Below are 26,125 nucleotides of genomic sequence, written 5' to 3'. Positions count from 1 at the left end.
ATTCATAAATGTGAAAACTCGTGCTCCAATTCTTCATTTTCTACCTTGCCACCACCAACGGAGAACTCTTCCCGCCTTCTTAAAATCACAAACCCCATAAATTCTTCATTTTCTCTCTGAAACATATTTCATGTTAATTTTTAAATTTCGTCTAGTTTCCTTTACATATTTAGTGTTAAGAAAACAAAATTCTCTCCTTCTGTCACTTTTCACCATCTGTTATCAACACAATGATTATATTTTGGTACCCTAATTTCTTATATTATTTCACGACAAAATTTATCAAATTTATGAAAGAAAAATCAAATTTATCATAATGCAAAAATTGTTGAAGGGATTGTAAGATTTTTTTTCTTACAATAAGTTTTTTTTTCTTCAAAAATTGTCTTTTGGAGAGAAGAATTTACGGGTTTTCAGGTTGAAGAAAGTGAGAACAATTTTTTAACGGTGGTGGTTGCATGGTAGAAAATGAAGAATTGGATAATGAGTTTTTCACATTCCTGAATTTTAAATATGGTCTAAGTAATTTGAACGAATTTTGGTTTTCGTTTGTGTAATTTGTGCGATTTTTGGTTTTTGTCCTTGTAATTTGAGTGAATTTTGGTTTTCGTCCCCGTAATTTGCCAAGTCAGCTCCCTCTGAACACATGACATTGGCTCAGTTAGCAGATTTTGGACATGTCAGCATTTTTGTGTGGCATAATCACATTAAGGACTAAAACCAAAGTAATTTGACATTACAAAGGCAAAATGAAAAGTTTTTTACATAGACTAAAACTCAAATTCAGTAACTCTAAAGAGACCAAAACACATTTTACCCAACCTAATTTTAAGAAAAATCGGGTATTAATTTCATAATATTTCATATATATATATAACAAACACTTAATTGTTCACATTACTAATTGAACTCAATTCTCTCAGACAATTTATCATATAGAAAGTTTATTAACTGATTGAAAATATCTTAGTTAATGTCATGCAAACTTATACTTATATAAGATGATAAATGATATTTGTACGATTAATTTGTATTTTTTTTTATGTAAATTTATATAATTTTTGAGACAATTTTTTCATACTTTCATTATATTCTTACTCTTCCATTCTCTCTCTCACTTTAATACTAGTACTTATTTTTATCTTCAAAATAAAAATAAAGATAGAACAAAATAATTGTCCTAAAAATTGTCCCCAAAATTATTACAAAATAGTTATCCAAATATAATTACCCGTGAAATATAGCAATAACCAAATAAGAAAACCGACAGAAAACATATGAAATGAAAAAAAATAAATGAAAAGGCGACTCAAAAGTGGAGGAAACGGAAGCGGAGGAAACTAACGGCGGTAGACGGAACCCAACGAGCGTGACCGTTACAGTTGAGTTATCTAACCAATCAATCAATCTTCACTCACTCACATAACACCTTTGTTAACCCCTCACCTCACCAACGCTTCGTTCATTTTCCTCTCTCCGTCGCAGCGGCCAAATTCATGGTCGCGTAACCGTTTTCTCCGCCCATTTAAGCCTCCTGCTTTCACACCATGTCCTCCATCACCTCCGTTGAACTCAACTTCCTCATTTTTCGCTATCTCACCGAATCAGGTTTCTTAACCCCTTCCCTATTTTTTTTTTCTCCTCCATAGCTTTCTGTTCTGTATATTCACATGCTTTCTGCTTTATATATTTTTTTTTCATCATCTCAACGAATCTAGTTTTTTTTTTCCTGCTGTTTTCGTAACATGTTAGGGTTTTGGAAATTTTGATGAATTTCGTGTTTTTTTTTATTTTATTTTTTATGTTGATGTTTTTTTTATGGTTTGAGTGGTTAATGATGTTATTGTTTGATTAAGGATTATGTATTGTTGAGAATTGGAACATATTTACCTTTTAATTAAAAAATGCTCCTTCATGTTTTTTATTTTCTGGTTGAAGATGAAGGAGTGGGGAATTTCTTAGATCTGTTAGTTAAAGCTAGATTTGTTGTTGAGACTTGATTTTTGATGTTGTGAAATGCGTTATAGTGGTTATGTTTTCACTTTGGGTTCGTTTGATTTGTAAAACGTAAGTACTAGACAGACAAGCTTGATTCTTTGAAGTGGTTATGTTTTTATTGTAATTGATTATGTATTAATTTATAAATTATATATATATGTATGTTGGGAGTTGTATTTGCAAAAGGGTAAAAGAATTTTAATTGAAATGAAGCATGATTACTGTTTTGAGCTGTGGAACTGAGTGTCTGCTTAGGAAATAATTCTCTGTTGCTGTGAAGAATAAGTCTTTGCTTGCTCATTCGTTATTAATATAAATGTACTTATCGTTTTGTTTAGAATCATGTTACATGCGATTTAATGTTTGATATGTATTGACTTTGTCACGTGTTTTTGCGTAATTATAAATCAAGCTTTTACGGTTACGGGTGTGTCAGATTTTGATTAAAATTAATATCCGAGATTCTGAATCAGGTATTTTATATGAAAGGTAATTGTTGGCCATTTTCTTTTCTTGTTTTTTCTCCTTCTCTTTCCGTTACATGTTAGGGTTTTGGAAGTTTCAAATAATTTTTAGTTTTTTTGAATGCTGACGTGTTTTTTTGCTAATTTGAGTGGCTAAATTTTGCTATTGTTTGATTAAGGGTTAGCTTAGCTATTGTTGAGAAATAGAACTTTTTTACCTGTTAATTGAAAAATTCTCCTTCACGTTTCTTATTTTCTGGTTGAAGATGAAGGATGACAGAATTGTTTTAGATCTGGTAGTTAAAGCTAGATTTGGTGTTGTGACTTGATTTTCGAAGTTTTTAAATGCGATGATAATGAGTGAGATGCGTAGAGTGGATGAAAATGATGTATATGTTGAATTGACTATGTATATGTTGGGGATTGTATTTGCAAAAGGGTCGTAGAAATTTCAATTGAGAGGAAGCTTGATTACTGTTTTGAGCTATGGAACTGAGTGGTCACTTAAGAAATGATTCTCCGGTGTTGTGAAGAATAAGCGTTTGCTTGCTCATTCGTCATTAGAATATATGTACTTGTTGTCTTGTATACAATCATGTTACATGCGATGCAATGTTTGATATGTATAAATTTTGTCACATGTCTTTGCGTAATAATAATAACTCAATCTTTTACCATTACGAGTGTGTCTGATTTTGCTTAAAATTAATATGAAATTCTGAATCGGGATTTTTTAAATTAAAGGTCATTATTGGCCGTTTTCTTTTCTCGTTTTCCCCTTCTCTTTCCGATACATGTTAGGGGTTTTGGAAGTTTTGAAGGATTTTTAGTTTTTTAAATGTTGACATTTTGTTGCTAGTTTGAGTGCCCAAGTGTTGGTATTGTTTGATTAAGGGTTAGCTATTGTTGAGAAATGGAACTTTTTTACCCTGCAATTGAAAAATGCTCTCCTCCATGCTTTTTTATTTTCTGGTGGTTGAAGATGAAGGAGGTCGGAAATGTTTCAGATTTGCTACTTAAAATTTGATTTGGTATTGAGACTTGATTTTTGATGTCGACTCTTGATTTTTGAAGTTTAGACATGCGTTGATAATGAGTGAGATGGTAGAGTGGTTATGTTGTTTGGTTGCTTTTCACTCTTTACCGAGTGAAATACGGAAAGTGGATGAAAATGATGTACACGGCAAGCTGGATTATTTGAAGATTATCCTTAAAAGAATACCTGAATCGGTTTTTTATACAACAAGTCATTATTGATAACTTTCTTCATTGAGTTCCCTTTCTCACTCGACCACCCTCCATCCTGTTTTCCCTTTCTCTTCCTCAAGTCTCTTTGGGTTTTTATTTTGCATCAAATGCATCTTAAGAGATTAGTCTTAAACATGATATTGAAACCCCAACGACCAAATGGTTAGGGGTTCGATCCTTGCTATCTCCATGCTTTCTATATAAAAGTTGAATGCGGCATATAGTGAAAATGAGCCTTTGATTTCTCATACATCATGCCCAATGGACTCTTACCCCATTCTTAATTAAATTTTAATTTTTATACCAGGTTAAGTGGGTCAGTTGTTTATACGCTTCAAGTCCTAATTGCTCTTGCGTGAAGTGTTGGCTAAACGTAAAATCGTTCATGTGCTTTTTATCTTATAATAATAATTTTAGCCTTTAGAAGAGTTAGACCTTGAAAGTATCCTGTAGAATAATGCTATTATTGTAATCTGTACTTCTATACTTTCTTACAACGAATATGCTTATGTCAATTTCACATTATTATAACATAAACATTATAACACAAACTCTAGTGATTTTGTAAGACAACAATGAAGAAGAATACATTGGTGATGTTGTCTTGGGTAATAATATAGACCAGGGCATCTGTGAGAATGAGGAAAACTTTTTGAGGTTGATTATATTATGTAATTTGTTTACTTAATTATAAAGAATAATTATTTCCATTATGCGATGCTTTGCTTATTTATCAAATGGCGATATAGGTTGCAACTGTATTAATTTATTACTGGATACTTGTGTTACATCACTACTGCAGGTTTCACACATTCTGCTTATACTTTTGGCAATGAAGCTGCCATTAACAAATGCCCCATTGATGGAAATTTGGTACCGACAGGTGCTCTTGTTACATTTGTTCAAAAGGGACTGCAGTACTTTGAGATGGAAGCCAACTTGAATAATGTTAGCATCCTCTTTTTTTTGCATTCTTAATTTTTATCAACATAATATTCATCCATTTTAATAGTTCTTTTTAAGCTTTCATACCCTAGGTTTCATTGTTGATCAATGTTTCTTTTAAGCCTGCCAGTGTGATGCAGAAGTGGATGAAGATTTTTCATTCTTACAACCTTTGGATCTTATCACAAAAGATGTGCATGAACTTAGGCAAATGGTTAGTGAAAAAAGGAAAAAACTACAGAAGGAGAGAAATAAAGAATTAGAAAAGGAGCATGAAGCTGAACGTGGACGGGCAAGAGAAAAGGAAAGACATCAAAGGGAGAAAGAAGTTGAAAAGGATAGAGAGAAGGAGAGGGTAAAAATTGCAAAGGAGCGTGAACATGTTAATAAGACTGACAGAGAAGTGGTCAGAGATCAAGACAAGGTTGCTGCAAAGCATACTGACAGAGAAGTGATCAGAGATCAAGACAAGGTTACTGCAAAGCATACTGACAGAGAAGTGATCAGAGATCAAGACAAGGTTACTGCAAAGCATACAGACAGAGAAGTGGTCAGAGATCAAGACAAGGTTACTGCAAAGCATACAGACAGAGAAGTGGTCAGAGATCAAGACAAGGTTACTGTAAAGCATGAAGTGAATGGAACTGTTGGAGGTAATCTGCTGCTCAGCGGAAATTGTTTACTTATATCACAATTCTTTGTTGTGTGTTGTGTGTTTGGTGTTTACCTGTTTTTTCTGATCAATAATCTGAGCTAAACGTCAATATCATGTAATTATATTTTTCTCTGTTATCCTTCATTTTCTGTTCATTTTGTTTCTGAGTGCTTCCCCCTTCGAAAATTTATAATAAGCTTTCTTCATTATCTTGGTTGGATTAGAAAGCTGGAATGGCTTAATGTCCAACGACTAAAAAGTTGATCCATTTATATTGTATTTGCTATCAAATCTGATTTTTTAATATATTTTTTCTTCTTTCGGAGTGTAGCAATGAAATCATTTATTGCAGTGGTTGCAAATGCAAGTGTTTACACCACTGGACCCCTCTCCCCGAAATGCTTTTAGCGAGTATTCATTGTATGTGGTGTACGGAAATTCAAACTAGTGTCTGGTTCAAACTCTCTGTTAATTTTCTTTCTTCAAATATGGATTATTTTTTCATTTGCTTCAGTAGGACCAGAACCAATGGAGATATGTACGACATCAACATCTCAGCCACGTCAAATTCCTAGTTCAGATGTGACAATATTGGAAGGGCATACTTCAGAGGTGAGGTGTATTATTGATGCTCCTTTTGCTTGTACACATCTAAATTTTCTTTCATCTTTTGTTTATGCTGCAAAACTCTCTTGACAGTTGTCCTGTTCACCATTCATTTAGGTGTGTGCTTGTGCTTGGTGTCCTTCAGGATCTCTTCTTGCATCGGGGTAGGTATCTCTGAATTGTATGCATAAAAATATGTATTGACGATGGACATGTGAATGTGATAAATACCCAAGTCCCTATCAAGTAACTCTAATAGTTGATGTGCATATTATTATTTTGCATCTTGAATTTCTAATTCCTGGCGTCCAATTTTGATCACCTTTCATCTTAATGGAGGGACACTGACCGCATTCTGTTTTTTTTCCTTCAAAATAATTAAACCTGTTTGAAATAATTGTTTTTTGTATTTAGTTTCTGAAACTGCAACCCTATTGTCTTTTTAAAGAGAAAATAAAATGAATAAACCTTCGATTTGGTCCCTGAACTATCAAGCTCTCTCCAATTTGGTCCCTCAACTATAGAAATATACTAAATGGTCCCTAAAATATTAATAAACCATCAATTTGGTCCCTGACCTATCATTTTCTCCCATGTTTTTAAAAGAATTGAGGGACTAAATTGATGTATTAATAATAGTTTAGGGACAATTTGGGCATATTTTGATAGTTTAGTAACTAAATTGGGGAGGTTGATAATTTAGGGACCAAATTGATGGTTTATTCTCAAATCAATTGGGTAATTTTTACAAAAAGCCAGTGTTTCTGGAAACAACTTTCAAAGTGCACTGTGTTAATTATTATACAATATAAGCAATTTCATAAATACTGTCTTCTGCTAAATCCTTTCATTGCTTTGATTTCATTGGCATCAAACACCCAATCTTTACTGTCGTTGAAATGATAGCTAAGAGGATCCCATTTTCTCAGTTCCTCATTTCCCCAATTTCTCAACTTCTAGTCTCTTGTTTGACCACTAGGTCTCATGTTTTAAAAGCTATAAATACATATTAAAGGTCAAGCTTGAGATAGTGCAAGAAAATAAGAGAAAGGGGAGAGAAAAATTCTTGGAGTGATTTCTGAGTAAACTGGTACTGCAAACTCTACCGAATGTCGAAAGAAGTAACATCGATCAATGTTTACTGATACACTGGGGGACCTAAGATCCGACTATCTAACCAACTGAAAGCCTGTAATAACAAGTTAGTAAAGGAATAATCAAAACACCTTATTACTATAATATTCCCTGCTAAGAGACTTAACTGATCTGTTATAACAGATAAATGAGTCAGTTATACCTGTCAAAACAGGTAATTATACAATACAGTCAGCTGCAGAAAGCTAGACATGCCGCCTGGTTGCATGAGTATCAACTATAACAAATCATATTAATTTTCTTTTTCTGAATAAATTTTTGAAGTTTGTTTTTTTCCAAAACATTTGCAATAACAACTAAACTATATCCTACTAGGTGAGATCTGCTATATGGATCAAACTACCCCATAATGTTCTATCATATAATTCATGTTTATAGACAAACCACTGTCCTCTAAATCTTTCTTAATAGTTTTATAAATTATGTTTATAGCCACACCGTTGTCTTCTAAATCTTTCTTAATAGTTGTCTATAATTTTTACTTTTCCTTCCTCTGCCTCTAGTGATTGGGCTGCTGTCCATTTGATCTACTCTCGTTACTATAGAATCTATAGGCCCAACACTCAAGTTCAATGTAGTTGTTTCCTAAACATTTTTTAATAACCTATTCTCCTGGAGTTGCAACATATTCGGGAGAGACGTAATGCACTTGTTTGGACCCAAGGTCTCAAATTTGATTATAACTAAAAATCTGAAGATGCATGGTTATGTCAATCAACATGATGATTTATCTGTCATTAGGAATTCAGACTTTATTTTTCCTTCTTTTAGATGCTTTACTGTTGTATAACATCATACAATGACTTACATTATATATCATGCTATTTTATCTTTTCTTTTTTATTGGTGTTCTCAAGCTTTTATAAATATACATGATTTATGATACCCTTTTAGTTTTGTGATTTTGAGATTGGGATTCTGATAGATGACTTCTTATAATAATCTTGTGCTTAACCATATTATCATTTCAACATTAAGGTCTGGGGATTCGACAGCTCGTATTTGGGCCATACCAGAAGGAAGAAGTAAGCCTGGTTCACAGAGTGTCCTTCCGGATGCGTTAGTGTTGAAGCATGTCAGGGGTAAAACAAATGAAAAGAGTAAAGATGTCACTACACTTGATTGGAACGTGAGTTACGTTGCATATTCTGATTTATATCAAGACGCTTATATTTGTATGTTTGAATCAAAAGCTGTTATTTTACTCACTTACAAAAAATCATGTGAAGTTGCAACACCCACACCCGTTTTTCCCACACCAAATTAATAGGAAGAGGATATAAACTTCTGTACTGAACTTATTTATCACATTATATAATATTTAGGACAAATCACACCCCCCTTCCTTGAAATTTGATGTTATTATCTGTAATTTGCTTATAATGTTTCATACCTGGAATTTACTTTGGTGTCCGTTGTACAGGGGGAGGGGACACTTCTTGCAACTGGTTCATATGATGGGCAAGCAAGAATTTGGACAACTAATGGTGGGCATTTTTTCCGTCCTTATATTTTATAATAGCATTTGAGGACTTGTATGAGATGAGATAAACTCAAAAATGCCTTGTTCTTAATATCTGGTATACTGTTTTTAGTTATTATTTTAATGGGTCGGCAAAGGAGTTTAGCTATTTTTGAAGCCCGAGGAAGGCCAATTTACCTAAGGAGATGAATTTAAATTATTATTTACTTTGTGACAAATAAATCTCTCAAGAAGGAATATATAATATGGGCTCCTCAAATCATGGTTGGAAAAGGCTACTCAAGAGAGTTGCAGCCTTTGAAGAGATGAACATTGCTGGAAAGAACTCAGTGAGTTAGTAAGATGGCCGGAATGATCATTATCCTGAAAAGCTGGTTTGAATGTTGCATAACCAATGAATAAGAGATTTTTCTGGAATTATTATCAGTTGAAATTTCATAGCAAGTGATTACACACTGCAAGAGCTCCGCATCCCAGCACTAAGCACTGTGATAGTCCCATTTTGGTTTTAAAAAGTCAATTGTGTCTGTGGGTTGTTTATCTAAGGAACAGTTAATCACATATTGGCTTGCTGACGTTTTTTTTCTAACTAAAAGGGTGGGAGAGCAATTAATCTTATGTTATTTTTAATTAAAAAACTAATTTAATTAATTGTTACATTTTAATCTATATTCTCACAATCTTATGTATTACATTTCTCATCAATAGTTTGTAGTTTATGATTGCCTGCATATGCACATTTTAAGTGTATGGCTTTCTCTCTAGATTGTGAGAAAATTATTCTACTAGGGCCTATTTGCTTCTAGCAAATTTTCTGAAGTGAAACTATGTTTTCACTTTGCTATTGTGTTTAAAGATATGTTTAGGAAAGTGTGGGGACAACTAAATTGTTTTCACTGTTTCTGGATAAATCTTTGAATGGGTATATTAGGGCCTATTTGATTTTAGCAAATGTTTTCTGTTTTCATTTGTTGTTTTGAATTACAAAAGTGATCTCTGTTTTCACCTTGCTTTTGTTTTCAAAGATTTGTATAAGTTTGGAAACAACTATATTGTTTTCACTGTTTTGGACAAATCTTTGAAAACATCCAGCAAAAGTAAAACAAACTGAGATTTTGTAAATTATTAGCAAAAACGGGAAATGTGAACAAAAAAGGGTTTCTCTAAGTAAACAAGTTTATAGTATCTTGTTGCCTCATCCTATTTGTTAAATCATTGTTCCTATTATTGTGTTTTTAAGCAGGCTCTTGGTTATTTGAGTTTGCCTTTAGGATTTAGACATTGGTCATTGTTTTGAATTTGATCATGCGGTGGTTATCTTTGACTAGGTGAACTGAAGAGTACATTAAGCAAACACAAGGGACCAATATTCTCTCTGAAGTGGAATAAGAGAGGCGATTATATCTTGACTGGAAGTTGTGATCAAACTGCGATTGTTTGGGATGTGAAGGCAGAGGAATGGAAACAACAATTTGAATTTCATTCAGGTGAAAATTTTGAATGTATATTTTGATCAAGGGAGAAAACTATAAAAGAACTCTTTAATTTTCTTAACCATACATATGAATATTTTCTGATTGTGGTTTTTGATGTCTTGTTTAGGTCCAACACTTGATGTTGACTGGCGCAGCAATACGTCTTTTGCCTCAAGTTCCACTGACAATATGATATATGTCTGCAAGATTGGTGAAACCCGTCCTGTACAAACTTTTGCCGGACACCAGGTTCATACTTGAGACCTTATTTTGCAAACACAAATTTTTATAAAATTGCAGGGGAATAAATCCTCTCAAGAAAAGAAATTAGCTGTGTTGACTTTCAAGACGGAGTCCAGACTTCTTTAGCTTAGCTGCCCCACTATTTAGTTGGAATTCTTTCGAAAACGGACAGCACTAAATGAATTAATTGGATTGTGAATTCAGTTTGTAATTTTCTTCGATCAAGTAGAGTCCTACTTAACTAATTTGTAGGCTTTGCATGGTTGCATTTTGTATCATTATATCATAGTTTGCTGAGGTTGAAGATTGAGAGATCTGAACATTTTTGTCTGCTGTATTTTTCAGAAATCATTACTTTGAGATATTTCATGAAAATGCAATAATTATTGGATTAGTCTTACATCTGCCAATGACCTTGCTGCATTTGCAGGGGGAAGTTAACTGTGTCAAATGGGATCCCACAGGCACATTGCTGGCGTCCTGTTCTGATGATATCACAGCAAAGGTATTACTTAGCTTCTTAGTTACTGATCTTATATCGTTCATAGTTACATAAATATTTTTGTGTCTGGTCGGGCCTTTTGCACTTGTGCTTTATTTTTCACGTTAACATATAACTATGAAGTAATTTCTGAAGTTACTGTTTGTAACACCTGTGTTTGATTTTTTTTGCTTGGGTTGGATGCATTGCTTGTAGATATGGAGTTTGAAGCAGGAAAAGTATCTTCATGATTTAAAGGAGCATTCCAAGGTACACCGAGTTTTGCATTTTTTGAATGTCCAATTTTTTGTGTTTGCATATCAATTTAGCTACTCATTCTGTGTTGTTGGGTAAACTAAATAATTTTATTTTTTTGTAGGAGATATATACCATCAGATGGAGCCCCACTGGTCCGGGTACAAATAATCCTAACAAAAAATTGGTATTAGCTAGGTAAGTTAATTACTGGTGACATTATGTTTGTTACTCTTGATTTCATGCATTTATTTATTTATAAAAAACAACCAACAACTGAAGTTTTTCCTCTACGTTTATGTATGCTTCTGCCGAAATATAGAATTGTTGTTTTCTCTATTTCTGTACCCCCTGAATCTCAAATGGATGAGTGTAATGCTTTGAATTGTATTGCTGTGTTAGCTGAACTATATAAAAATGCTACCTTTGGCGTTTTGCTGATTCCAATTGATTGTAATTGCCTGCTCAAAGTTTGTCACTATTTAGCTCATTTGTTGACTGCCCCTCCATATTAGTTCTTTTTAATTAAATTAAATGATAATTATGTACCATATATATATATTCTATTGTGATGGAGTTGCTGTGATATTACTGTTCTTTAGTTTTTAACTGGTTCCACTGGGAGACAGTCCCAGTGGAGGTAGTATGTGGGCAAGGCAAAAACATAAAGATTAGTGTTCATAAAAGGAAAGGTAAGAAAGTAAAAGAAAAAAAGGAGTGACTGCATGCAAAACCGGAGTGCAGTAAAATTAGAGTATCTTTTGTGATGCCTAAAAGTGCTGTTTCTGGGCAGGTTGTGCTCATTCTTTCCTCTCTTGTTCTCTATATCCTCTCCCCTCTCAGTGACTATGTACCCGAATTCTGAAAGGTTTTTTTTTTCCTTTCTCTTTCTAATTATTTGTTGTATCCAAGGAGGCCCAGTTGCCAAATTTTTTCTTTCTAAAATCTATAATTGTACAATGCTTGGAGCACTGCATGTCATCTTTAGGTCCTTAGGGATGAAGATATAAGCGTGCAGCCGTGCACAGCCTACAGAAGAGGCTGCAGGGAAATAGGTATTTGCAATCAGCATCAGTCAATTTCCAGTATTTTCTGATTCAGCCTTGAGACAAGGCTGAAATTCAAACAGATGACAGTGATGGAATCCATGGAACTGGTCTCATAGGAAGAAACACTTGTGCAGGGTGAAAATCCCAAAGATTAGTGTGATTACAAGAGGGAAGGATTACACATGTAAAGGGAGGGGAATGTGGGGAAGAGAACTGATTATTAGAGTTTAGCCACTAGCATTTTACAATTTTTGTAGGGACTGTAAAATCTCCGAGGAGCTAAGTTTCGACACTGCAGGGAACCTTTTTCTGTAATTGTTATATTTTTCAGTAAATAATAATTCACATCTTCAATGTATGATATTTTGGATCTCTTGTCAGCTTTCAATCTATACATCTTGGCAGTTTTATTATTGTGATGGTGCCTATATTTTTTTTCTTCCCTTTTTGTTTTGTTTGGGTACTGTTGGACAGTCTGTTTTCATGTTAGAAATAATATAGCCATCTTTTTGTGCAGTGCCTCATTTGACTCGACTGTAAAACTATGGGATGTCGAACTTGGGAAACTCATCTACAGCTTGAGTGGACACAGGTACTATTTTAATAGCTTTGGTTTATATTGAACAAGCATAGTATAAGATTCCCCCACCTCTCAGCCTCTTTCTGCTTCAAAGTTGTAAACATATGGAGGAGGCTGGTCAACTCGAAGTCCTTAACCTTCGACTTGCAGTTTAACAAATGTTGCAGATAAATCTATATATGAGATGCATTCACTTGTAGGAGTTCTGCTATATTCTCTTTTTTCTTTGTCTGACATGTTTATTGTCTTACAGGCATCCCGTATACTCTGTTGCATTCAGTCCCAATGGTGAGTATATAGCCAGTGGGTCTCTTGACAAATCCTTGCACATATGGTCGTTGAAGGAAGGCAAGATTGTCCGAACATATGCAGGCAGTGGAGGCATTTTCGAGGTCTGTTGGAATAAGGAGGGTGACAAGATTGCTGCATGTTTTGCCAATAATACGGTTTGTGTTTTGGATTTCAGAATGTGATCCTGAGAAACACCATGCATGTTCTCCTGTGGCTGGTACATTGGATTCTTTCTTTTCCTTCCTTTAGCTTAGATTGGTGGAAGTGTATTTTGGTGGATAGGTTTACCATTTTAATTTGTAGGCATAACTTGTTGTTCTTGGATTCTGTTGTAATTTGTTAGAAGAAAGTAATTTGTAGGAGTGCATATTTTTAAAGAGCAAAAATGTACAGATTTAGTCGGACAATATCCTGTATAATTATCGCTTGACTTCAGTATTGTGTATGTAGTTGCCTTTTCCTGCATATTCTGCCGATTTCTTCCATTACAGTGTGTTCCATGGAAAAGGGATGGGTTTTTTTATTAATCATTTTTCAGTTCAAAAACATAAAACAAGATTTGTGATGTGGTATTCTAAAACAGCTCTATATATTAGTATCAATCTTAGTTTTAGGGAATGTTTAACATTTAATTGGAGAACGTGGCGAAAGGTTCTAATCCTGATTGAAAGAGGTATACACTTAGAATGGGATTACTTCAGGTGATGGAACTTGTGAGGAAAAAACATAAACTGTTCCTTATTTGTTGTTTATCATTATTCAATTCCTTTAATTATATTAACACATTGAAAAACTGAATGGTATCAACTAGGTTTTTGTCCCTCAAGAAATAAGAATTTTAAGGATTAAGTTCACCAATAATCCCCACATGAACATGAACCGTTGTCAAAGTGGTGGAACCGATTCCGGTCCCTCATTACAATTCTGCGCCCAGTGATTCTAGATATCATGTTCATCACATCATGACAATCCAAACAAACACGAAGGTTCTTTACAATCTTGATTGTAGTTCCTGGACGTGTACTAATAAGTCCAAACGCCAATGCAAGTTTCTCGCTATGAACTTCCAGGGATAACTCCTTCTGCTCCTTCCCTATGTCATGTAAAACAATATCTGTCTTTGGAGTATAACCATTGCCCTTGAGCCAACTATTCATCTCCTCCAGCATCAAATATATATCTTTACTCTTAGAATGTTTTAAATCACCAGCAATAAACTCATGTATCCTGTTGTTAACTTCTATTGTACTACAACCAGGTTCCTTTTCAACTCCACTGTCTTTCATCAAAGCTCTAACCTTAGCTGCACCAACCCAGTTGCCACTAGCGGCATATATGTTCGAAAGAAGAACATAAGTTCCAGAACTAGCTAAATCATTGCTCAGAAGAAACTCTGCTATCTCCTCTCCCAAAGAAATATTGTTATGAAGTCTACAGGCCCAAAGCAAAGCTCCCCAAATCATAGGATCAGGTTCAATCTTCATACTCCTCACAAGATCATAAGCTTCTTGCAAACGACCGGCTCGACCAAGAAGACTAACCATGCATCCAAAATGCTCAACCCTTGGTTCCATTTCATACTCATTCTTCATCATATTGAAAATCTCCCATCCTTTGGCAACCAAACCAGAATGTCCACAAGCAGTCAATAGTGCAATAAAAGTAACATAACTAGGTTTAACTCCCACACTACACATCTCATAAAACAACTTCAAAGCTTCTTCACTAAACCCATTAACAGCATAACCCATTATCATTGAATTCCAAGCTACAACATCCTTACCATCAATTTTGTCAAAAACCTTTCTTGCATCCTCCAAGCTCCCACATTTACAATACATATCGACCAAAGCAGTACCGACACGAACTTCAACTCCAACACCACCATTTTTCTCATTCTTAACATAAGAATGAACCCATCTACCACTCTCCAAAGCACCAACCTGTCCACAAGAAGAAAGAACAGCCAACAAAGTAATCACATCAGGCCTAACTTTTTCAACAAGCATTCTTCTAAAAAGCAACAAACACTCATTAGGAAACCCATTTTGAGCATACCCATCAATCATCACATTCCAAACAACCACATCCTTATTCCCTTCCATTTCATCAAACAACATCCGAGCCTCACAGAGCTTCCCATGTTTCGCGTAGCACGTAAGCATTGTCGTATAAGAAACCAAACTCTTCTCAGGCATTTCATCAAACAGTTTCTCCGCAGAAACAAAATCACCCCCTCTTGCATAACCATCAACTAAACCCGTTGCCACATAAGTATCGAAAACCAAACCGAATTTCACGACATGGCAGTGAACAGCCTTGGTGGGTTGAAGGGTTGTTCCATTGAGAAGAGAAGAGAAGGTAAAGGCATTGGGTTGAACATGGTTTGTAAGCATTTGAATGTAGTAAGAAAGTGCTTGGTCGTTGAGATTTGATTGGGTATGAGCATGGATAATTGAGCTCCATGTGAACACGTCAGGGTTACGGGTTTGGTTAAAGAGGGTGACGGAGTAGTGAAGGTGACCAACGGCGGAGTAACGGCGTTGGAGTTTGAAGTTTAAGATAGTGTGGTCGTCGAAGCCGCGACGAATGAGAGTTGCATGGATTTGGAGTAGGTGGTATTTGGATTTGGATTTGTCAATTAAGAGGGCTAGTTTGTCTACTTGTGATGAATGTGTCGACGGTGGCGCTGCGGCGGAAAGTGGTGGTGGTGTGGTGAAATTTGGGGTTGTGGCCATCATGTATGTATATATAGTTGTTCGAGAAAGAGACAACCTCAAGAAAGGTTTGAAGCAACGTTAATTTTTTGTGCTTCGACATTCTGAAGCTTCTTTGTCTTCTATGGAAGAAACCTTATCTTAAGATTCATTTTCGTCCATTGCTAATGTAGAAGAAAGAACCTCGTAATTAAGTGTCTTATCTTAACTGATATATTAACGGTTTTATCTCTAGGGGTCGTAGTACAAATAGTTTGTGATATATTTATAAAAAGAAAATAGGATTATGCAAATATAGTTTAAAATAATTTTAAACTGTTATTCAATAACAACATATTTTATGTCAAAGCATTTCCCTACACCTTACTTTAGTTATATAACATGGCGGAATCTTTTTGTATTTTTTTGTCGTCTAGTGACTAGAAATTTCACTTTTAAGGTCGGTTAGTGAGATGACTAAAGTTCAAACACTAACTCCGCATATATAATGTAATATACCTCAGGGTAGTCAATCGCGCGCGATCCCGGTGGGATCCCGGTGACGCGGCGCGGAGCGGTGGCCAACCGCTACGGGAAGGCTCGGAGCGGAGCAGCTCACCTTCTCGGTGGGATCCCGGGTTCTCAATGGAGCGGGTCTGTGCGCGGGTCGCGTATATCCATCCCGGGATTGGACCGGGTTTTAAAAAACATGGGTTTTTGGGAATTTTATTGATTTTAGTAAGGGTATATTTGGTATTTTACATCTTGTTCACAACTTCACAAAAGAAACCCTAGCCGCCGCATCAATTCACATCTATTATTTTCTTCACATCAAAATAACGATCCAAAATCAAATTCATCGTATTATCATCTCCAAAATCAAAGCTTCATCGTATTATCATCTCCACCTCCTAACTTCTTCAAAGCTTCATCATCTCTCCAAACTTCACCAAGGTTGGTTATGTTTCTTTCATCATCTCTATTTCATCATCATCAACTCTGTTTTTTTTTTGTTCTAATCTCTCTACTTCATCATCATCAAATCTGTTTCTTTCTTCTCTACTTTTCCAACTCTGTTTTTTCAAGCTCTGTTTTTTTTTTTTTCAAGCTCTGATTGTTGTTCTAATTAAACCACTCTGTTCCTTTCTCTTCAAGCTTAGTTTTTTTTTTCTTTCTATCTTCTAATATCTATTTCCAGTGGCGGAACTAGGGGAGGGCTGAGGCGGGCCGCGGCCCTCCCCCAAAAAATAGGAAATTACTAATATACCCTTGATATTTTAATAAAATTACATATTTATAATACTATATATATTTGTGAAGGTAAAAAGGAATAGAAGCGCAGGGTTAGCCTAATTGGTAGAGGTTTCAATTCCTAATGCATTGGAGGTGAAGGTCATGGGTTCGAACCATGCAGTTTTTTGGTTTTGCTTTTTTTTTTTTTTTTTTTTTTCAAAAATCAACTTTAACACACACCTTTGAGGATAAATGTTGCCTTAAACATGTAAAGACATAATTTTGAGATTAATATTTTTCTTATGATATATCAATTCTCAATTTTTATTTTTACCAAAAAAATAAAACACAACTATTTTTAATTTATTTAATCCGTGTGTAATTATTATCTTATATTTATTAATGAATAAATTTCAATCTAAATTTTTTTTATTGTCTAATTAAGCAAGCAATAGTTCAAAGTCAATTATTGATGATTTCAAGTCATTTGACATACGCAGTGTATTATTTTCTGGTATGTAATTTAATTTTTTAATTATCAAATTATTGCTTATTATGACTTAAATTTTTATACGCAATATAATTTTTTTTATTTAATTTATATATTATAAATTTTTTTAACGGCCCACCCAAGAAAAAATTCTTGGTTCCGCCACTGTCTATTTCATTCTGTTATAGTTTAGAATTTGTCAACTATGGCATCATCTTCATCTTCAGCAATACCATCAATCTCAGAAACTGTGCAGTCTAGTTATGTGAGGCATACAACAAGTGGAGGATGAAGGTGTTGAAGAAATTGGAGATGATGTTGAAGATAATGTTGTGGAGGCTGATGAGGATTATGAAGAAGACAATGATTTTGATGATGATTATTAGACTTGATTATTTATTTTAGTTACTTTATTAATCTAAGTGACTTTTGCTTATTTATTTTGCTTGACTTTTGTTGGTAATTTTTGTTACTTTATGATGATGAAGGTGTTGAAGACTTGAGATTTGTGGTTTGAATTTATGATTTATGAATGTTTTATGGATTTTGAGATGTTTGTTTAGTTTTACATTAATTATATATTTATAGTATTATTTATGTAATTTATAAAAAAATAAAAAAATGAATAGCGCCATCCCGGCCATCCCGCTCCCCGGGATGCCGCTATCCCATTTTTGGGGTTGGCCGCTCCGCTCCGGGATCCGGGATTAACTACTATGATATACCTGCAAGTTGAACTAAGCAATTGAGCTAAACTCACCGGATGGAAGAAAAGAAATTTCTATTGAATGTTACTAAAAGTAATTTACACTAATAGAGACATGTTTGTCTTAAACATTTTGAATCCTCTGTTCTAATCTTAAAAATTAATCCCCTAATATAAAGACATGTAAAAATTCAAAAAGAGTTGTCATTTATTTAAATTGTAAATAACTCAAATTAGTAAACAACATCAATAATATAAAGAAACATCCTTGTAAATAACGAAAATAACAGTCATGTTCTAATCAATAACATCATAAACTCAAAATGTTACCAAATGAAGCACAAAATACTCATACTACTATATTTAATTATAAATAACATCTCAATACAACTTCAAACTAATATCAACCTTCTAACTACTTAAAAAGAGACATCATTCTAATACTTTTAAGTAAATTCATCGATCAAGTCTTCATTTGTATTGGCTCCAAAAGATCATTGTCAACCGCTATCAATGTTAATACATTACTCCTTTCTTGTAACATGATAAATTGCAAGTAAGACTTCAACAATTTCAATTTTGAAAAACTTCTTTTTGTAGAAGCAACTGTCACGAGAATAGTCTTTAAATTGTTTTATCAATAGTCTGGTTCTTTTGCAGCCTTTGAAGCAATTCATTCCAAGTAACCATATTCTTGATATGTACGGCGCCTCTCTCATGCTCTCTAAGCCTTTCACCAATATGCTTCCAATTACAAAAACCCTCATTTGTTAATAGACCATTAACATTCCCTCTTTTAAAAACTTTACAACAAAAACAAAATACTCTATCGAGCTCTTTCGAATAAACAAGCCATTTTCTATCCCACTTCTCTCCATTTGCTAAAGTCCTAGTATATAAATTAGCTGTAAAGCGTCTAGAAGATTTATCTTTAGGACCATTTACAATGGATAAATCGCGTTTAGGACCTTCCATAACTAATAAATCAATCATTTTAGAATCAAGAGCATCCCAATTTCTTGGATCAAATATATCAAACGAACGTTCAATTGGGTTTGCTTGCTCTACATTGTCATTAACATTACCCTCCAGATTATCATCATCTTCATTATCAAGTGAAGTATTCAAATTAACATCATCACCATGAACATCGCCTCTATTTTCCGGATTAACACTTTCATTCTCCGTATTATTATTCTCAACCACATTTTCAAGAATTTCAGAATCAACATTACCAACATTCTCATTTTCAATAGAAATTTGTGGTTCCTTTATGAGAAATTTATCAAGAGCTCCTCTTTGAGATTGAATGAACTCTTCGAGTTTTTTCTTTTTCTTACGTTTCTCATTTCCAGATTCAAACTTTCTAAACTTAGGAGGAATCTTAGGAGGCATGAATGAAAAAATAAATTAGAACCTGAGAATTGAGCTTGAAGGATTGTGCAATGCCATAATCGAAACCTAGCAATTCTGAAATGAAAATAAATATAAAAATTAGTAAATAAAATCACACATTAGTAATTTAGTAGTAGTAGAAAAACCTAGTAACTCAGAATAGTGAAAACAATTAGCAAAGAAGACACAATTAGACAAGTTTTCATATCAATTAGACAAATTTCCACAGACAATGTTAAAATACCAAATAAAATTAAGATATTATTAGCAATAAGTAAATTAACAATTAGCAAAGAAGAAGCAAATAAAAAAAAATTAGGGTATTATTACCTCAGTAACAGAAATTTGCAGTAATAAAGAATAAATAAAACTTAGTAGCAGAGATTAAAGACTCTAAGAATCGCAACCTTCTTCAACCGAACACTCTCACAGTCGCAGCAAAATGGAAGAAGGGGAATAAAGAATGGGTTTATGGTGGAGTTGTACTATGGGCCTAAAAAATATTGGGCCTCAATAGTTGTAAGGCTTGTGTAATTAGAACATCTGAATTTTATGTACAAAAAAAACAATCCTGAATATTTTATGAGAAAACTTAACAAACTTACTAATTTTGTCCGTTTAAAAATAAAATAATAAAATATATGAGATATTTTTTTGTCTACATATAATACAATTATATATATTTATAAAATTTAATAGGAAATATTTTTTTTATTGGTGACCTAAAATAAGTGTTTTAGTTTTTAGTAGTCTTACTATTGGGTAGGTCGTCAATGAGAATATTTGAAGACTATGGATATGGATGATACTTTTGTTGTTTTAGTATGCAGTGGTTGTTGGAACTTTTGGTGGGTTGGGTTGTTTGCTATGTTGCCTAGTTACGGGTACGGTACCGGTATTCGGTACGGGTATTGGTACGTGGTACAACATTTTTAGAAAATTTAAGGTACGAGTACGTTAATATAAAATATTAGAAAAATTATTTTTAAGTGAATTATTATCATCATGCTTTGAAGATTTAATTTTTTTTGGTCCACCGTCTCAACTATTTTCATCAAAAATGAGAGATAATTGAAATATAATAAAAAATTACTTATATTTTAAGAAATTTTTCAACGGCCAATATGTTTTTCCGTATTCATCATCATAAATCAACCAAATAAAAATGGATACGGAATCGGTGAGTACCATACGAGTACCATGGAGTATCCGATACTAGTACGTGCCCGGTACGCGTACTTCACCATTTTAGGAGTACCCATGCTACATAATTGTTTGTGGATTTGGTTGTATCTTTTCATATGGCTAGGCCAGAAATGGCCGTGTTAGCTTGTTAGTAAGTCATTGTTTGTGAATTTGTTTCGTGTTAGCGGTCAAGTTCACCACCATTCTTCAACAGTTTAAGTTTGTATGGGTTCGTCTTTGGTTCTGACTTATGTATGCTTGTGCATCACTTTTTTTACGATTTGATTTCAGGTCCTGCACGCCTGCTAGATTGTGTTTGTGATGCGCGTATGTGCGCTTAGTTTTTTTTTTTTTACCCTTTTGGGTTGGTATGTAAAGTACTAGTTGCTTGTGTTGGTGTTTTTGATTTTACATCCTCCGGTCTTTTGTAATGCTTTTTATTTTAATCTACGAAGGATTTGCAGATGTTCTATCTACACTAGTAAACAATTTATTTTTTTTGAATAGGAGCAAACTCTAATACTGTTGTTTACTAGTGTCATATAATATCTGACCCAGAAAAACCCTAAAGTGTGTCGTATATGCAATAATTATTGAATTTGAAAGATATTTTATATCTAGCTTACGTTGTTTCATCCAAATAAAAATATCTAGCTTATGTTTCAAATGACTTGGCTTTTGGGTGAGGAAGCTAGCTACTATTTGTAAAATGTGATGCGCACTAATATATCGTTTGTTATATACTATATATCACATGTATATCACATGAAAATCACATGAATATCACATGGCGCTGTTAAAACTTTACCCTGCATCTACCCATTATAACAGTGCTCTGTTCCCCTTTTTTGTAACCTTGTGCCATTTACATGGTTGTTAGAACTTAGAACTGATATCAATATATGCCACTTGAAATGGTGCAAATAGTGTTTATGATGAGTAACAAGCACATCAGTTCTGTTGTTTTTCGACTATGACATCGTTGTCACTGCATGCATTATGGATGCTAACCCATGACTAGATGCCAAAATACACTATTGCTATATAGTACCAATTAAGGATTATATTTGGACACCTCTAACTCATCAACATTCATTCATACACCTCTATTAAGTCATTAGGTTTTTACGCAGTACGAAAGCGAGAAAGAATATCAAGCGCTAATCCTATAATAAAATGCAGGTTTGCAAGCGACAAACTTGTCAGATAAAGTTCTGGAATCCACCAGGTTTCCGGAATCTACCCGAAAGAGTAATTTGGAATCCACCAAATTTGATAAAATTCTCTATAATTTTATTGAATCAAAAGGTTGTCTTTCAAGGCTACAATAGTTTAGTTTAAATAGTAGTGAAAAATAAAAATAACAAATCTCCGAAAAGATAGTAAAAGAAAATAACACATCTAGCTAAAATAAAAATAATAAATCTACCTAAGATATAAAAATAACTAATCTGGGAGAAATATAAAAATAAGAAATCTACCTAAAATATAATAAAACTAAATCTAACTAAAATAATAAAATACTAAAGAAATCCTCCTACATCAGGTTTGGTCTATGATAGGAATTTAGCAAGTGTACTAAATCGTCGTCAAGTAGTATAATAAATCGTTCTTTCAGCAGGGATTGTTGTAATTCAAATGCAAATTGAAGGCATACTTAAGAAAATTGACATAATAGTAACAAAGAGGGGAAGTTTGCTTGGTTCAAAATTTTGATCATAAACTTAAAAATGACTTAAAATTCAAATTGATTAAGAAAAGTGATTGATCCTTTTGGTTCATCTAATTACTATTTCTCTTGGTGATTTCATGTATGATAACAAATTACTCAAATTAGTTTCATGAATAGATTAAACATAATTGATTATGCCCAATGTCTTGGTAATATAATCCTCTCCCTTGATCATAAATCCCTAATTTCTTAGGATGATCGATGATCAATTGAGGAATAAAAACTTTAATCCTTTAAATCTCAATTAACAATCCAAAATGTCTTAAGTGAAAGTCAATTGATCAATTATTCCTAGATCGATGATTCATTCCTATTTTCATAGTAAAACAAATAATTGAAAGCATCATACAATTGACCAAATCATATAAAGCATTAAGCATAAGGAATAATCAATAGTAACTAACTTCGTAATTCATTCATAATATCAAATGACAATCACATTGTTCAAGATCAAAAGTAATTAGAATCCCCTAAGGATCAATCATAAAGATTTAGTCAAACATGTTCAAATAAGAAATTAAATTAACATGAGTGAAAGAAATCATCATTACAAGAAGAATCTTGATGTGTTTCCACACTTGAATCCTTGCTTGAATGCCTCTTTGATCCTCTGAAATAGCTGTCAAAAATCAGTTCTTGATCCAATATTTCGTAACCCTAAAATGAGAAACTGTTTCCAATTTATAGTGCAGAATTCATGCCAAGCCAGGCTTGGCACTGCCTAAGTTGGGTGCAGAAGGCAGAGGACAATTCTTCAATTTTCAAGTTGGGCTCAACTGCCCCTAAGCTGGGCGCAGAAGGTAGAAGCCAGACAATTTTTTCATCTTTTCTTGTTATCATGCTATCTCATATTTCATGCAATTTCTTCTTATTTAAGTGTTAAAAACATGGTAAAAACCTACTTGTTTCCTTGCATTTGCTTAAAAAAACATAGTAATGACATGAAGTCATCAGTCTAGTAATCTTAAGTCCTGTAGGATCAAAATGGATGACACGTTCTTTCTAAAAAAATTAACGTTGTTGCACGTCAAGACTAGAAATCAAACCCAGAATCTTTGTTGGGTGGGTTCACTCCCCAAGTGGGGCCCACACCAATTATAAGAAAACTAAATAAAAAGAAAAGAAAGAATAAAAGGGGAGGTGTTAAAAGCTAATGGGCTTGGCCCATGGTGTGCCATGTGACATTGTCACGTGAGAAGAGAAAAAAGGATTCTTTAATCCCTAATTTGAGAACCATATATATGTATGTGTGGTATACAACACGGTAGGAAAAAAAAGAAGTGAAGAACAACAACAGCAACACAGCGTGCTACGGCAGACTTGGAGAAGAAGAGATTTGTGATTCAAGTGATAAAGTGTTGCTTGGTTTAAGTAACAATTTGAGTATGTGTTTTCTATCACTTAGATAATTTTTATTGGTTGTTTAAATCTCTCTCTAGGTTGTGTTAATTTACCCACTTGTGTGGAAATTGAGTTGTTGTTTGATTCCACCTTTAGGTGATGATTATTGGTGTTCCTAGTATTTACTAGAAGACTATTTGTGTACCCATTATTGATTTATAGTGGAAGATTTATCTGGCTAGGCCCGTGGTTTTTTATTCTCTCACATTGAGAGGATTTTCCACGTAAAATTCTGGTGTCTGATATTTATTTTACCGTCGTTATTATTTTGCTCTGCTATTGGAATTTTCTGGTTGTCCATTTAATTGCACAGGTGGTTGGGAGAGTTAATTCCGCAATTTAAAGAGACTATTTAGTCTGGTTTTCCCCAACAAAGTGGTATCTAGAGCTTTGGTTGATTGGTTTTATGCAATCTTAAAATGGAGAAAAATTCAGAGCCAAATATGATTAAGCTGAACTCTTCCAATTACACACTTTGGAAGACTCTCATGGAAGATTTGTTATATACAAAATATTTGTATGATCCCATTGAGGGTGAAAGTGCTAGATCGAAGGATACTTCAGATACTGATTGGAAGAAGATGAATAGAAAGGCAGTTGCTATTATCAGACAATGGCTTGATTTAAGTGTGTATCCTCATGTTGAAGCTGAAACGAATGCTCATACAATGTGGAATAAATTGAAAGAATTGTATGAACGGAAGAATGTGCAGAATAAAGCATGTTTGATTCGAAAGCTGGTTAACATGAAGTATAAAGACGGTGAGTCAATGGCAGAGCATATGAGTGTGTTTCAGAACACGGTGAATCAGTTGACAGCTACTGATATTAAGCTGGATGATGAGTTGCAGGTTTTATTATTGCTCAGTTCTTTGCCTGACAACTGGGAAGTTCTTGTTGTGACACTGACAAACTCAGCTCCAAGTGGGAAGCTGGTAATGTCAACGGTTAAATAAAGTGTAATTCCTGGCACACAGTGGACAGGTGTTGCTCAAGATGTAGCAACACTTGTCTGTTGTAGACAGATGTTGTCACAGGTGCGCCAACACTTGTCTATAAACAGAGTAAATAACATAAAACGATACAAACAGTAAAGTAAATAACACACGAGAGTTGTTAACCCAGTTCAGCCTAAAGCCTACTCTGGGGGATACCAATCCAGGAATGAAGTCCACTATCAGCAGTATTACTTCGAAGCTAAACTCACCCGTTTACAACTTCTCACTTAATCACTACCCAATGACCCTTCTACCTAGGAACTCCTAGATATGAGACCCCGTCCCAATTCCCACCTTAGCAACACAGACAGCGCTGCTATTCAACTCAGACGATTACAACGATTGGAGACACACTCCTAAAAACTAGGATTCACTCTTGCTTAAAAGCTTGCGAGTAAACCACACAACACAATAGAACAATCTCCGTACTTCAAAGCTTAGGAGAAGTTCACACTTACAACTCAATAACACTCAGGTCCTAAGCTTGCATCAATGAGACACAAGATAGGCTCACAATTAACACTCTAAAATCCCTAAAAACACACGCTTTGTAATACACGATTTTAGATGCTTGAAACCATATGCTTGCCTTCGTATTTATAGTAGTAGAACGACTTGGGCTTCAAGACAAAATTAGGGCTTCTAGAATTGCGGCAGCAGTGATATATTTCTGAAAATAATAGTTATATTTTTGAAACGCAAAAATATATTTTCCAAAAATATAATTCCTTTGGAAAATAAAACTAGGGTTTGGCTGCCTCATGAAACACATTAAACACGTGCGCCTTCCTCTGTAAGAAACCTTGAAACAATTCTTCAAACAGATCTTCAAAAGATTGAGTAGAAAATAATAACATCCAGCTGGCGCGCGCAGAACAGAGTCAGGTGTTGTTCCAAAGTGTAACAACATTTGTCACAACACTTGGGGTCAGCACACTTGTCTCAACACTTGGCTAAAATATGTTTTTGCAAAATGTAGCCAATCATACAAAAACCCAACAATCTCCCCCTTTGGCAAATTTTGGCTAAAACAATATTAGACCAGTATATAGAGAGATACAGTATTACCTTTCCTTCGAGTCAACATGATCACACAACTAGGAAAGAAAGTAACACTTAGTAAAAACTACTTCCAGAAGAAATAAGTAGTATCAGAGGCAATGCAACAGCGGAATAAAACACATCTAGCCTCATGGAACAACACAAGGGAAAAATAAATTCCCATAGGATAAATTCTCAGTCATAGTAGATAGTGGACTTAACAGTCAGGTGCCATAACACTTGGCACAACATTTGTCATCAAACATATTCAGGCGATCAACTCCCCCTGAATTTATGCATACAAACACCAGATAGAGAAA

The 26,125-nt window shown here is 34.2% G+C and overlaps 3 protein-coding genes and 2 long non-coding RNA genes across 9 annotated transcripts; 3 read left to right on the top strand and 2 right to left on the bottom strand.

The window, feature by feature from the left end:
- Positions 1-1,163: 1,163 nt before the first annotated feature.
- LOC123919788 (WD40 repeat-containing protein HOS15-like) lies at positions 1,164-13,393 on the top strand. 4 transcript variants are annotated; one of them, XM_045971791.1, is made up of 15 exons: positions 1,266-1,608; positions 4,513-4,658; positions 4,786-5,223; positions 5,272-5,308; positions 5,825-5,922; positions 6,034-6,080; positions 8,050-8,200; positions 8,495-8,558; positions 9,883-10,041; positions 10,157-10,278; positions 10,703-10,777; positions 10,970-11,023; positions 11,133-11,206; positions 12,575-12,649; positions 12,891-13,393. In XM_045971791.1, exons 1-15 carry the CDS (start codon positions 1,548-1,550, stop codon positions 13,108-13,110), a joined length of 1,821 nt encoding a protein of 606 aa, XP_045827747.1. In that variant the 5' UTR covers positions 1,266-1,547; the 3' UTR covers positions 13,111-13,393. The 4 variants fall into 4 exon arrangements, with proteins under 4 accessions (XP_045827745.1, XP_045827746.1, XP_045827747.1 ...); XM_045971789.1 differs by having other exon boundaries at positions 1,164-1,608; positions 4,786-5,308; XM_045971790.1 differs by having other exon boundaries at positions 1,253-1,608; positions 4,786-5,308; positions 5,828-5,922.
- LOC123919789 lies at positions 11,216-12,415 on the top strand. The gene is made up of 2 exons (XR_006813321.1): positions 11,216-12,192; positions 12,252-12,415. It is a non-coding gene; the product is annotated as an uncharacterized LOC123919789 (long non-coding RNA).
- Positions 13,394-13,713: 320 nt separating the features above from the next.
- Positions 13,714-15,879, bottom strand: LOC123919787 (pentatricopeptide repeat-containing protein ELI1, chloroplastic-like). Its single transcript, XM_045971788.1, has one exon. The coding sequence runs from the start codon at positions 15,667-15,669 to the stop codon at positions 13,780-13,782; it is 1,890 nt and encodes a 629-aa protein (XP_045827744.1). The 5' UTR covers positions 15,670-15,879; the 3' UTR covers positions 13,714-13,779.
- Positions 15,880-16,154: 275 nt separating this feature from the next.
- Positions 16,155-17,899, top strand: LOC123919786. Its single transcript, XR_006813320.1, has 2 exons — positions 16,155-16,578; positions 17,536-17,899. It is a non-coding gene; the product is annotated as an uncharacterized LOC123919786 (long non-coding RNA).
- Positions 17,900-18,247: 348 nt separating this feature from the next.
- On the bottom strand, positions 18,248-19,914 carry LOC123919785 (zinc finger MYM-type protein 5-like). 2 transcript variants are annotated; one of them, XM_045971786.1, is made up of 2 exons: positions 19,856-19,914; positions 18,248-19,523 (listed from the first exon to the last, which is right to left on the bottom strand). In XM_045971786.1, exon 2 carries the CDS (start codon positions 19,446-19,448, stop codon positions 18,678-18,680), a length of 771 nt encoding a protein of 256 aa, XP_045827742.1. In that variant the 5' UTR covers positions 19,449-19,523; positions 19,856-19,914; the 3' UTR covers positions 18,248-18,677. The 2 variants fall into 2 exon arrangements, with proteins under 2 accessions (XP_045827742.1, XP_045827743.1); XM_045971787.1 differs by having other exon boundaries at positions 18,287-19,523; positions 19,779-19,887.
- Between the last annotated feature and the right edge of the window lie 6,211 nt (positions 19,915-26,125).

This window comes from Trifolium pratense, linkage group LG4, assembly GCF_020283565.1.
Source record: "Trifolium pratense cultivar HEN17-A07 linkage group LG4, ARS_RC_1.1, whole genome shotgun sequence".
NCBI lineage: Eukaryota > Viridiplantae > Streptophyta > Magnoliopsida > Fabales > Fabaceae > Trifolium > Trifolium pratense.
This window is presented reverse-complemented; position numbering and strand designations above follow the sequence as displayed.